The sequence below is a fragment of the Amblyomma maculatum genome, chromosome 1 (genome assembly GCF_055883805.1).
Source record: "Amblyomma maculatum isolate TAMU_Amacu chromosome 1, ASM5588380v1, whole genome shotgun sequence".
NCBI classification, from domain to species: Eukaryota; Metazoa; Arthropoda; class Arachnida; order Ixodida; family Ixodidae; genus Amblyomma; species Amblyomma maculatum.
Genome location: NC_139344.1, coordinates 259,110,014 through 259,123,800, shown reverse-complemented (window position 1 = coordinate 259,123,800; position 13,787 = coordinate 259,110,014). Strand labels below are relative to the sequence as shown.

General features: G+C 45.5%; 1 protein-coding gene across 4 annotated transcripts in view; it reads right to left on the bottom strand.

Annotated features, from left to right (window-relative positions):
* Positions 1 to 13,787, bottom strand: part of LOC146206333 (uncharacterized) — a 58,362-nt gene that overhangs the window by 23,443 nt on the left and 21,132 nt on the right. For all 4 annotated transcript variants that reach the window (XM_084590999.1, XM_084590998.1, XM_084591000.1 and 1 more), the window contains one exon: positions 10,734 to 10,920. In XM_084590999.1, coding sequence (XP_084447125.1) covers positions 10,734 to 10,920 — 187 coding nt within the window. The remainder of the gene's footprint in view (positions 1 to 10,733; positions 10,921 to 13,787) is intronic.

The following is a 13,787-nucleotide window of genomic DNA, read 5'->3' as shown; positions in this document are numbered from 1 at the left end:
ACAGCAGTTCACAGTACCCGCCTTCGGCTCCAAGCCCCCCTAATTTAGACAGGATTATGAGCACGGCATGGTACGTATTCATGCACGTGTGTGTTGGACTGCTTCGTTGGAAATGCATGTGCACGCTCTTATCGCAGGTGCAGCTGCGCCAGATGCATAGTAATGCCAACCTGCGTGGAATGTGTGTGTTGCCGCGAAGATCAGCAGGTCCTGTTAAAGATAATGAATGGCAAGACTGGCGTCACTGAAAACACCGAATTCGTGACATACTGCCTCACGCCATTCATTCTCGAGGTCGAGTACAAGAAACTACAACATTACCACCCGCGCTTTCACGACGTCATTGAAGTGAATGCGTAATCTATTTCAGTGATTATTTCCAAATGCACACAATGTAATTTTAACTATATTCTGCATTATTTCTCAGTCGATACAGGTACACTGCGTACCGACAGTTTGCGTGGTGGGCGTATGGTCGGCTAGGCCCAGCTGTGTCCTAACACTAATAAGGAAAACATTCCCATCGGTTGAGTACATGGGCTTCAAGTGGTCCTAGGTAAGTGTGTTAATAAACACGCTTCACATATGACACCTTTTTGTGTACCGTACCTACTAAACTACGTTATTTCTATACAGCAGCATGATGCTCCGAAGTACGATACCTTCCCATCAACGGCACCAGCGTCATTTCGTGCTCATGGAATAAAGAGGAGATTCTGATTTTGAAAGACGTAAAACTTTCCTGCTTTCTTCGTTCACTTTACAAAAGGCATCTATTCTTCTTATGTAATCGGTCTGGACGCACTGTACTGTCACTGAATCACCTCGCGTTTTTTACCCCTGCTCGGATTTGCCATGCAATACCCGTGTCCGTCAGTAGAAATGACTTGAAGCAATCGGCTATTTGCTCTTGGGTTATACTGGATTATGCTTGATTCATTAAATGTGATCCGAACTCCGCATAAGCTCCAATTAAATACTTTAAGGCGAATATAGCAGCGTGACACGTGTAGTGCGAGCACTTTGGCCACTGTGAAATGCTTTCAAACCTGTCGTACATAGACCACAGGTATTTTACCCGAATGTAGGTGTTCACAGGCGGCATCGCGTGTTCGTTTACATATTATAGTCGTATAAAAGCAAAAAGCATCACGCGCAACCGCTGTCAGCGCTATGCAACAGCCGCCCCAGCAGACGACGCACACGTTTCCTGTCTCAAACAAGCGTCACTTCCGGCAAACGGTAATGGTGCCTGTTTTTCCAGTTTCGGTTCTAAAAATGCTGATTTTTGCGTCCCGCTTGCGCCGTAACCTTTAACCCCACTACAACAAACACCGCTTCAAAGAAATATTTCTAATTCCTCGTCAGTTAGCCACAGAAGTCAATGCAACAAAGTTCTCGCCACAACGGACCATTTTTCAGGCTTGTTTTCACTTGAACGAAATTTTCGCCGAGCGAGCTGAGCTTGGAAATTTACTTTATGAATTATTAGGCGTAATGCCAACTGTCTGTAACTTCTCCGACATCCCCGCCGCTTATTTTCACCAATAACATACGCCCACTGCAGCGCAGTATCAAACTAATAAAAGGGCACGATTATTAGGTGGTGATGATTACTTGGCTGGCCACCTTGTGACAAGCCGGAGCCACAGCCAATCCAAATCTATTATAGATCACGCAATTGCAGGTGCGACGAGGCCAGCAACAACGCAGCATTGGCCCATTTCACCATAACGACCCGTTGTCCGACATGAGAGTGACGCACAATACATTCGCCCCGCATCTTACACATTTGACGTTTGTGGCAATTTCATTGGGCCCATGACAACGACGTAGCGGTGCAGCTGCTGACAGAGTGTAAGCAGCGCAGCACGGCGCTGATATCTGAAGGACAGAGGCAAACGAAAATCACAGACTTTTTTCGGAAATAAATAATAGCTGTGAAGCGTGCAGTCAAATCTGAAAGTGCTTTTGGGCAAGTTTCACCCCAATTAAATTTTTCGCATGTCCCATCAGTTTCGCTGTAGAGATGTTCAATGCAGTCACGCATGCTAAACTCGGAGCATATATGAATCGAGTATACGTTAAAGGAAGACACTGCGCTTTGCGGCAGAAAATCTTCTAAAAATCTAATTTTTATTTCTTCATTTTCGTGGTCCTGAAACGTTTCTGCAATTATCTGCAAATTTCGGTTGAAAAATACTACCTATTTCACATGTTACAGTGTTCCAAAGTAGTGAATCTGAACGCTTGGCCCTTTAAATTGAGGTCAAATTGCGATGAGTTTTGACTGGCCGCAGGTCAAGAATTACACGCTCCACCGGCATCCAGATGGTGATTCAGTCTATTCCCATGTCACGATTGGCATCCGTGAGCGAACACTTGGCGTCAACTGCTTGCGGCCTGGCGGCATTTTGAAAAGGTCGCGTAGTTAGGCCGCGTAGTTTCACGACCACGGCGTGAAACACTGAAAATTTAGGTTCGAGCGTAATACTGGCCTAAAAAACGAAGAAAGGTAGAAATAAAAGGCGCGCCGCTAACACGGCATTCTGTTCAGTTTTTGTGGGCACGACAGATCAAGCACCCTGAAAAGTTAATGGCACGACGGCAGTGACGATCGCGAAACGGTGTCACGAACGGCATGCGGAATCACAAACCTTGTCGAGTCGCAGGGACAATTACCTCAAAGGGTAACGGTGCATTCATGCCAAAAACCAGTCATAACTGATTTTATCGAGTTGAAAACACTTTTCGCTGATTCCTCAAAACTGAATTTTGGACACAGTCACCTAACCTCGGCTCCTATAGACCTTATGCAAAATTGCTGCCATCGATCGGACCTTTAGCGAACCGCGCTACGCGATGGCATGTTCAAGGATTGAGTGCGTCGGCTGCGGCCGTCGCGTTAGCCGAGTCTGCTTTGTGCTGTGATTTCCGTGTATTTGTTCGCATTCAAAGCAAAAAATGACGGAATAATAGACGATTGACTTGTCTACGCTGCCTACATTCCAATTTTACTTCGTGAAGCGATACTGCACTGCCAAAACTTCTTGCTAACGGTGGTAACAGCGTAGCTATAAATGGCAAAACCCTCGTTGTTGCTCCGGGGCATTCCTTGATACGCTACTCAAATACGCGTCCATGAAAGTGCAAAACATATTGATATTGCTTCCGGGTATAAAAAATGTCTGCGATGTCATTACACGTACACGAAGAAGCTTAATGTTATTTTTTTTTTTTATTATAGGACTGATGCCCAATAAACACTGCGCTCTGATGGACCTTCACAGTTCCCAGTGAACCATGCGCACTTCTGTTTACATCCTCTGTCTTAACGTTTAGCAGCTGACGTACCTAGTTAACGTGTAATCAACCCTATAGCAGATCCCATATTCTATATGTTACTGGCCAAAACCCCCAACCATGTGAATTTGCCGGCGAAACGCGACAGGTCAACGACGTGATTCCGTGCGCGCTGATCCTCCTCGGATATGTAGCACCCGTTGCCTTCACACCGTGGTTCTATTTCGTGAAAATCAATATATAGCAGATACTGCTGCCTGCGAAGTCACATAGCAGAGGTCTGCCTTATACCCAAACGCAATGTCAAGCTCCTTCGTGGACGCATATTCGAGCAGTGCTTTCTGCAATGCGCAGTTTTTGCAGCAAAGTCTTTCACCTCTCCAGAATTGAAATATATTTCAATTTTTTTTATCTGTCCATGTCAGGGATGAGCTCAGTAGTGAGACAAGGAGGGGGGGGGGGGGGGGGGGGGGACGAGGTTTAATGGCTTTCTTTGCTTGTGAAGATATTGAATGAAAAAGAACTAATCGCACTGCGTTCTCATGCAATATTCGACACTAGCGACATTCTTCACGAAATCGTTTTGCGAAAAAGTAGCGAACGTATACGAGCTGTCTAATGTTAAATGGCGGTTTTCTTTCTATAGCTGCCGAACATATTTTGCAAAGTCCGAATTTATGGGGCGTCCAGTCAGCTGACATCTGAAAGAACACAAATGTTTTCAGTGTGGAGCTGTGATGCATGGGACTTTTTTTTTGCCATATTGCAAAACAACAAACATTATTTGCCAGCAGCAATCCAGGGAAGTACAGTGAAACCTCGTTATAACGAACAGTTAAAAAATCGGAAAATAGTTCACTCTATCCATAATTTGTAATATAAAATTTCGTAGAAAATACACGCAAGAGCAGCGAAATTCAATCAGAGAAGGCACAGCAACTCTGAGGGTGCCTACATGGGTCACGCCCATTTATTTATGTGCAAAGAACTGCGTTATCGCGGCCTGCCTTTTTGTGATCGCGTTCCGTATTACGCCCTGTTCCACAGTTTGCAAACACTCAACAAGGGCAAACCCACTGCTCTCAATAGCACTGCAGTGGCGGCGCAATAAATCCAATGCAGCAAGCGCTTCTTGTGAAGTCGGAATGTTCTCATCGTCTGCAGGGTCAGCCTGAGCTTCGTCTGCGGGATGTTCAGAAACTTCCACAGCGATTTCGGCGTCCGTCAGTACAGCCGTGGTCGCCGCGATGTCGTCGCTGCCTACAAAGTCCTCTACAGTCATTGTTGCGGGCATGTCACCAACAAAACGCGAAAAATCGTTCCAGGCTCATCAAGCTCGCGGAGCTCCGATTCTGCTTCGTCGGGATCGTCCCCATCGTCACTTGATGCACGGGCCTCTGCTGGAACAAAACCTACGTGCCGAAAGTAGTTGGCAATCGTTTTGCCTTTCACGCTGTCCAATGCCGCTTCAATGCTCTCAGCAAGTCGATCTTCAAGTCCTGCTTCATAAGAAGCTTCACGAGAAGAGTGTCGATCAGTCTCCTCTTGTAAACTGCCTTGAAGGCCCTGCTTTTATCTTGAGCGTGGTCTTTAACGTCAGTGCTGCTTTTTTTTTTTTTCACATTCACCGCCATCACAGCACTACGCACACCCGCGCACCACACTCGACGCCGCTGCTAATCTGCTAACACTAAAAATGCGAAAGAAGCAAAAACCAAAAAAGCAAAAGCAACCTTCGATCACGGCGCTGCCGCCGCTGCTGAAGCGGCGCTGTCAGCGATTGTGAGATGCGAACGATTTCTTATCGCCTCCGAGATCACCAGGGGTAATCTCGGAGGCCATAGATTTCTTTGGCTGTCAACTCCCAATGCCGTCGTGGCATCTGTGGTGCTGTCAGCGCCTGCGAGGTAGTCCTGATAGTTTGCTGCGCCGCACAACACACATGTAGTGCAACGAAGCCTGCCTCCTGCTATTAAAGTGAGGTAGTGCTTGGCGTCGCGAAGTTCGTAATATCCGTTTTATGCCGAATCGCGTTCGCTATGGGAAGTTAAAAATACATGCGTTTGACAAAATAATTTCGGAAGAGTTCAATATATTCAATAATTCGTAATATGAGTGTTCGTTATATAGAGGTTTGACTGTAGTAGAATGTACCAAGCAATGGGCATACAAGAAATGTGATGCATACATGTATAGGGCTGGGTACTTTTAGACAAAATAAAGTTGGAAGACATGTGTGCGTTCATTCTTGCTTCTACTGCGATAGCCGCAGTAGCAAACACTGCTAAGCGCGGTAAGGCTCACTACAAACGATATTGCTCTGTGGATAGTGTCAAATGGTTGAGTTTCAATCCCTACCTCATTACACTGTTTTCATGGCGTGCCATGAAGGTTAAACGAAGAAACGGCATTATTCAGTGATATGGATGGGAGAAAAGAAAACTGGCGTGGTCCAAATTAAGGCGTAACTCCTTTTCGATGCACCTCACACAACTCGCAGAGAAAAAAAATCTCGCACTAATAAAAAAAAGCAAACAGCGCGGTGATCGCCATCTCTATAGCAACAACAATCATGCGAACTCTCGGTAGACGAGAGCAGCTAAACGGTAGGGGCAGTTGCTGCCACGTATATACTCCGAGTCATTTCTTTTGCAAGTCGTGTTCTGGAGACGCATCTCAGCAACTGAAGCGTGGACGTAGTTGACTATATTCAATTCACCGATGAATTGAATGCATAAAGACGTTAGAATATCGCGCTGGAATTTAAGAGAGCAGTCTGGCGCCTTTGAAGTGCCGAAACCTGTTCTATCAGGATACCTGGACGTATACATACGGGCGAAATCTGTTGACAGCTTGTATGCATGAAACCTTAAAATCTGAGATGAATTAGCGCAACAAGGAAATCAGGAACTACACTCTTGCACATCTTTTATGCGAAAAGGCGATGCGCAGTCCGTCTGCCTTGGCACCGGGTACTGATTTGCAATCTTCCAATGCACATTAAATAAGATATTTTACAATTCAGGCGCGCCGTTGATCGAAAGTGCGCCTAGCACGACAACCACACGAGAGCAGATTAACACAAGCCTCAAGAAAAAAAAAAAAGCTCAAGGGATGTAATGTGCTGTTTTTCTTCTACACCCTTATTTTATTCTTGCGTACAAGGGACACAACAGTATGTTGATATGATCGGCAACAACGAGCATTAACGCAGCCGGCTACGCAACCCCCTATGCAGCATGCCGCTTCTCAATGCAGCTACCCTTGAACATGGCGGAAACGCGCGCGGCGGCCGATAGATGGCAGCAATTTTGCATAAGATCTATAGCAGGTATCGCTATAATTTCGGTCTTTGCCAGAAAGATAAAATCATAAGTTCTGCAATAACACTGCTTTTTAACCACTGTTTATTTGGCACAATTATCAAAATAAATCATGTAAACGATTTGTCCCAGTCACCAAAATGAGCTTTTTTTTTTTTTTGGCATGTCTGACAAGCCACAACTTTCTTCCAAATCAACCCAGAATGCTCATTTATGCTTTATTGCAGTCCTTTGTGATTCTAGACTATTTAAGGATCAAAATCCCCTCACGATTCGATGTTTATTAACCATGCTTCCTCCAAACAAAAGGCCAGTTTTCCTTAATATTAGAACTACCTGCTTTAAGTAAAAACAGTTTGCAGTTTTGGAATAGGCACAAAAAATTGCACAAGTGGCGCAAATGTGCCCATAAATAAAAAAAAAAAATGGTTTGAAGAGGGGTGTTCCCCCTTAAGTTTTGATCAAAAATAACAATTTGTGAATGCGCACTTTAAAACATGCCATCCAGTATGGCTTAAAGCCATTTTTTACTGCAATGGCAAACATTCGCCTCTACACTCATCATAGCTTTGGCAGTGCTGCAGGGAACTACTGAGATATAGTATAGAAAATGACTGGATAACACGAAGTGAAACCTAAGTTTCTTAATCTATGCTTTATTTTTACAGTTTTATCTGTATAATAAAGCAAAAATTTTTAATTTGACGCTCAATCGGTTACACCAAAGCAGTTTTTTGTATTCATGTGATGAAAAATGCGAGAAAAAAAAAATTACACCGTTTTTGTGCAGACGTACAATTTTCCGCTTAACTTCTAGCGGTATTGCTGTTCGCTTCCTCTTCTGCGCCGGTTCTGTCGCGCTTCTTGAAGTAGGATCCTCCATTGCTGTTCATGGAAAATCCAGAGCCAGCAACATCGTGGCAACGATGATGGTACACTAGAAGAACCACGCGCGAAAGGCGCGCACGAACGCTGCTGCACACCTGCCACAAAACATGTGCAACCGCAAATCGGGGGCGTGGACAAAGCAAATAAAGGAAGATAGTGCAGCACACCCTCAGAATGGACTGCTCCCCTGTGCAGAGGCAGAGAGGACGCGAGTTCCCTCGGCAACAGGCGGTCTCGAGGGGGAGCACTCAATGCTTTCCCTCAGAACGGCCGTGCCTAGCAGCCACCTTACGCCTTCCCTCCTCCTCCGCGTGAAGAAGCACTCCGCACTGTCCCGCGTCTCCATGGCATGCAAACTTCCCTGGCGCACCCGACCAACATGTTGGCTGGACGCGGTCTGTCCCCCCCCCCCCTTTTTTATTGTGGCTGCATCGGCATTGTCAGCATCACTGCGTACGCACGCGCTTTTGGAGTCGCTGCGTTTCTGAGTTTTTGCTGACGTTCAGTGACCATATTTTATTGTTATAACTGATAATATAATATGACACCATTGTAATAAGCAGTTTTTTTTACCATAGAACACATGGTAAACCCGACGGTGCAGTGGCTGCTCAATTTTATATCCGATATACAGGGGTGGAAGCAGGATCGGGCATTTTGGAGCAATTCAGGGAGCAGAATTAACGCCATTATGGAGCAGCTTTGAAGCGACAAAACTAGACTTTTGGAGCGCATTTCTAAGCGTAGCAGACCTGAGCGAATCACGTCACTCGCCCCAGCCCAACCTGCACATGACGCAGTGCGTCAGCACACTAAATATATATATGCCAGTTCATCACCCAAGACAGGGACTTGCACATGGTGGCAGCGTTGTCCATTCACTATATCTGCCCCATCGACGCTGCTCCTGGCACAGAAACCATTGGATACCTCGGACGACGCATGGACTGCTTGGAAAACATGGAAAAACGAGTTCATACTATTTTCCCACTAACACCCAGTTAAATAAGCAGCCTAAAGAAGTGCAAGCAGCGATGCTACTTGTAATAATTGGAAAAGACTGCCGGAAAACTTATAGCACTTTAAAATTCGACAACGATGAGGACAAGAACGCCGACATTTTGCTTAAAATGTTTGAGGAATTCTACAAACCATCAACGAATCTGACATTTCAGGGGAACTGCTAAACGACTGGTTGACAGAGCTAAAGCTCCTAGCAAAAAACTGCTAGTTCGGAGACTTAGAAGAATGCTTGCCCTGCAGGGCATTATCGTGGGAGTGCAGGACAATGGTTTACAGCAAAAGCTTATTGCCGAAAAACATGTCCGTACCCTTGACTAGAGCGACGCTGAACCCGGTTTGTCCAAAAAAGGAAAGATGTAGCAGAGCTGAGCAAACCTGATTTCACTCACCCCAACCCAATCTGTGCATGACACAGTGCATCAGCACACTGTATATACTAGTATATGTTTTCTTATCGGGAATAAACGCCAGTTATCACCCGACGCGGGGCCTTGCACACTAAGGTCAAATGCCTTTGATAATTACGATTTTATCTCTCTGACATACAAAATTCTTAATCCGATTCCTTCTTATGCAAGTTAGATGCTTTTCCAACTTTGCACTCATCTCTGACAAGGCAAACGGGCAAAGCATGTAAGGATGTAAAAGCATGTAAAGGCTGACCTGATTTGCCTATTTTGACTTGGTAGATTTAAATGCCGAGAAATCTGTCGAGTCTACCACTTTGATACCTTCAAGCAGTACCACTAATTTGGAGTTCAAATTTTTGGGCACGACATTTCCGCTCTATCTTGTGCATATCCTTTCTGATCGTATGGAAGTGCTGATAAATTGCTGAGAACTAGAAAGTGATGCATTCAGCAACGGAAGATGGCTCTGAGGGGTAGCCTTTACATCCATCAGCTTCTTTACTTCACTGCCTCCTGGTAATAGTTCATGATGCTGGAGCTAATTTTTAACATCTTAGCAATAGGCCCTGTATGGATTTCCAACACCTTTGGGAAGCTTCCTAGCGATTGACATCTTTGGTGTACCAACGCATTACGTTTCAAGAGTAATTTTGTCTGCCGTAGGCCTGATGACATGCTCGTCACTGACAAAGGGGCTCAATGGTGAAGTACCTGCTTGTTTCCACTGCGAAAGCATTAGAATGACTCAAGGCGTTTTTGCAGTCAGACAAGTTTCCCAAGCGCTCACAGTACTTTGCGCCTATCTGCTTCACTTGCTGATATCGCTTCTCTCTACACCATCAATTCAAAATGCTGGGAGGAGGTGCTGTACACCATATGCACAGTGCATTTCTTTTTTCGCAATTAATTCCTTCCAATGAGTTGTGGCTCATACTAAATTTACTTGCGGACAAAAATCTGTTATGTTCCATGCTTCCCTCCCTTACAAAAATTTTATTTCCATTAAGCCCAGTACAAGATGCATTATATCTTTGCCCCCGGTGCAGTGAGATGTTCCCGTGTTCTGCTGCTAAATTTGATGGCAGAACATGAAGGCAGCAAGCAATATTGCGTTTTGGACTTTTCACCCCTGGACATATTGTTCAAACCGGTATCGTTATAAGTGGGTTTGATTGTGCATCGAAAAATACAGCAACTACTGTACAGTAACCAAAGCCTTGTTCAAGAAATAAAGATGCATTGATTTACTATAACATCACCTAGCAACTACTGCATGGCATACCGAAAGGCTGTGCAATACTGTCATAACTGCTGACTGTATTATGCGTGTACAGAATTATAAAAAACTCCACCCTCCTAAAATTTTAAGAAAGAGAAATACTACAGTGAAATAAATACCTAAGACTTTCATATTTTAGGCTCTTGACATCTCATACGATAAAAACTTTTTTGCCGCTCCAGTTTCAGCTTCATGATGATACTCACACCCTCTAACTAAAGTGAGCGGAATCACCAAAGCAACAACCAGTATCAATTTTCTTCCATAGAGTGAATGCTAAAGTTCAACTTGCCCAGTCACACCTACGTGCTCTACCGCAGCAGGCAGAGCCTCTGCATAAGCATTCATCAAAGCTCTCTGAAAGGCAGCAAATTCAAATGATTGTTACAAGTCAACATCTTAGGCCATTATTGCATGAACAATAGCAAGAACTCAAGCAACTGAGCTAATAATGCAATCTGTACAAAGCAGCAGGAATAATACTGCAATTCAAGAGACGTACGTTACCTTGCGGCTGGTGAGAAGCTGCAACTGGAGAAAACTGTTGTCCTTTCTTCCGCTTTAGCACCCATTCAAAGCGAAACTGCCGTGAACCAATTTGGACAACATCCCTATGGTTGAGCAAAGACCCATTGGCAACGTCCTCTCCATTCCGCTTCACATCAGGAGTGCCAGCGACATTTACAACATGTGCCTGCATGGAAATTATAAAATCAGCACCAGTACAAAGGCCCCCATACAGGAATATATAATCTTGACAGCAGAGAACGGCTAGTGTAAAGCACCTTCGAGGTAAACACTACCATCTCTCAGCACACATAAGGCAGGAAAAAAAAGGGAGGGGGGGAGGGGGCAAGTCCTGCCCTGTGACTGAAAGGCAAGGAGGAAGCAGCCTGGCCACCGCATCTCACTGCTTTGTCCGTCTCGCCTCCTCCCCAAGGTATGTTTTGATGGAGCTCCCTCGGCCCTTGGGGTTGGCTTCTGCCCCCTCAATACCCGAAAAGCAAGAGTGTTTTGTGGCCTGTGCACAACCCGCTCATGTGAATCCTGCTATATTAATAGACTTCACATGCTTCCAAGATTTGGCACATCACGCAACACAAATTACAAATTGTGAGGTGTAACAACAAAAGTGACACATGAACTCTGAAAGACGGCATAGTAAAAGGCTCTGGATCGATTTAGACCACCCTGGGTTCTTTAGTATGCCAACATCAAAGAATTACAGGGCACATTGGAGCAAGAAGTAGGCATCATTTCCTCTTTTGAAGCTCAAAGTGAGTAGACAGCAATGAATGCTTCATCAGGGGCAGTTTGTTGCATGAAAGACCTGCGCGCTTCTAATCGCATACACACTACATGCTACATAACAGTACCAGTGCCACATGGTCTAATCCGTAAAGCACGTAACGAGTACGCATAGCTAAAAAAAACTACCAATTCACAAAGAATTTTCAGGTTTCATATTGTGCAATAGCTGCTTCCCACGGAAAGGGAAGCGTCCAGACTCAATGCCTTTTGAGTTTTCTTTATTGCAAACTTTTGCTCACGTGTGTGTCTTGATTCCTACTTTTCCACCATTTTAATGAAGATCGCATGCCTCTCAGTCCATTTTCAGCTATGAAGCCGAATGGCAAGGTCAGAAATAAATTTTTCGTCAAATTCACGAGCCCACTTGACAAGAGACAAAAAAAAAAAAAAAAAAAAAAAAAAAAAATGGTGCAGTGGCAAGCTGCCGCTGTAAACTGGTGGCCCACATTGTGCATGCCCTGATCAATTTAGCACTACTTGAACCCACTTTTTCCCAATTCCGAAAACTGCACAAATACTTCAGATATCCTTGCAGCTGCACTCCAAAGAAACAATTCTTCTACAGCACTGAAGAAAAACACCGAAACTAAAGCTATAATATATTACCTTTGCCCTCGGTTGCAACAAAGATTCTATCCTACTCCTTTTGCGCTACGCATGATTACAGTAAGCAACTGCGACATTAGCTATGCAAAACACTTGATGAGACAGTGGTAGTGGAGCAGGAGAGGATACGACAAGGTACACATAGTATGACAATACGGCTCGTGCCACAATTGCCTTGTACTGAGAGTGTACCTTTCCAAAGGATTAGAAGCTCTTGTCCATTTCATATATTACAAGAATTAAAATTATATCAGGAAATTGGTCACGGCTTCTGGCACAGAGTACATAATAACACGATCAGCATCTGAAAAATTGTGCCACTGAACGTGGCTCAGTGATGAGCTGCTAACAGCTGCCATCATGCAGTCAGCCACAAAGCTCGGTAAAGGAAACTACGCAGCAACATATACCCACTGGCAGTCATCACAGTTGCGCAACGGCAGGTGTGAAGTAGTTTGCACATAACAATGTACAATTCAATTCAGGCTTGAGGATGGCTAGTTCCATGATAGCTTGCCATCCTGGACAGACCACAACATAGCACCCTTTTGGGGCAAATTTTCAGTTGACACAGAGCCCGCAACCACTAAATTAAGTACCCGACTGACGTCACTCTCTCGCAAGCGCAGAATGTTCGGGAGAAAAAAACGTTTGAGTGAGGTGAAACTGCAGTTTAGACTAAGCCCCACTAAGATGCACTTATTACACAGGACGTTTTACATAACTTAAGCCAGGGATTAAAAAGAGAGAGAGAGAACAACTTTTATTTAAAATGCCTGCAGAATCGGTTAGGCTCCCTCCAAGCAGGGAGGACAAGCTTTTACCGTGACGCGGCCACTACGTCAGTCTCGTGCGTTGTGCTCCTTGAGGTCTTGTTACGTCCCTCGCTACTTCCGCGGGTTCGAGAGGGCCGCCGCCCCCTTCTTGGGGGTGCTGCCCCCCTCTCCTCGGTTTCGCTCGGTCGCTGCCTCTCTAGAGCTGCCGAGACCTGCTGGACGGCCTTGAGTTGTGTCTCTTGATCACAGCTCCTCGTTGCAGCCTCTAGCTGCGGCGGGATCGTCGTCTTCTCGCTGGCTTCGCGCGGATTTACGCTACAGTCCCAAAGGATGTGAGACGCGGTGGCTCTCTCCTTCGCGCACAGTCTACACATGTCGCTCGCGTGCACACTCGGACACATGTGCTTAGCTAGCACCGGGGTGAGCAGGGACCCCGTCTGTAACTGTCTGTATAACACTGCCTCCTTCCGGATAAGCCCCGGGTGAGGTGGCGGCATAGTCTGTCTGTTCAGTCTGTACCATTTCACTATTTCGTTGAAGGTGGTCATCGTGTCCTTGGCACTGCGCCGCGACCAAGACTCCGAGTCGGCCATGCTTGCAGCCGCGCGGTTGGTTAGTCCTCGCGCGGCCGAGTTGGCCGTCTCGTTGTGGTTCACGTTTCCGCGTTCCGACACGTCACTGCCCATGTGGGCCGGAAACCACTTGATCACCACAGGACTTTTGCGTCCGATGTCTTCGGCCTTGCGCAGTATGCGCGCGGCCTCACTACATACCCTACCCTTGGCGTAGTTCTTCACTGCCGTTCTAGAGTCACACAACACTGTAGTGTAGGATTAAAAAAAAAAAAAAAAAAAAAAACGGTGCATAG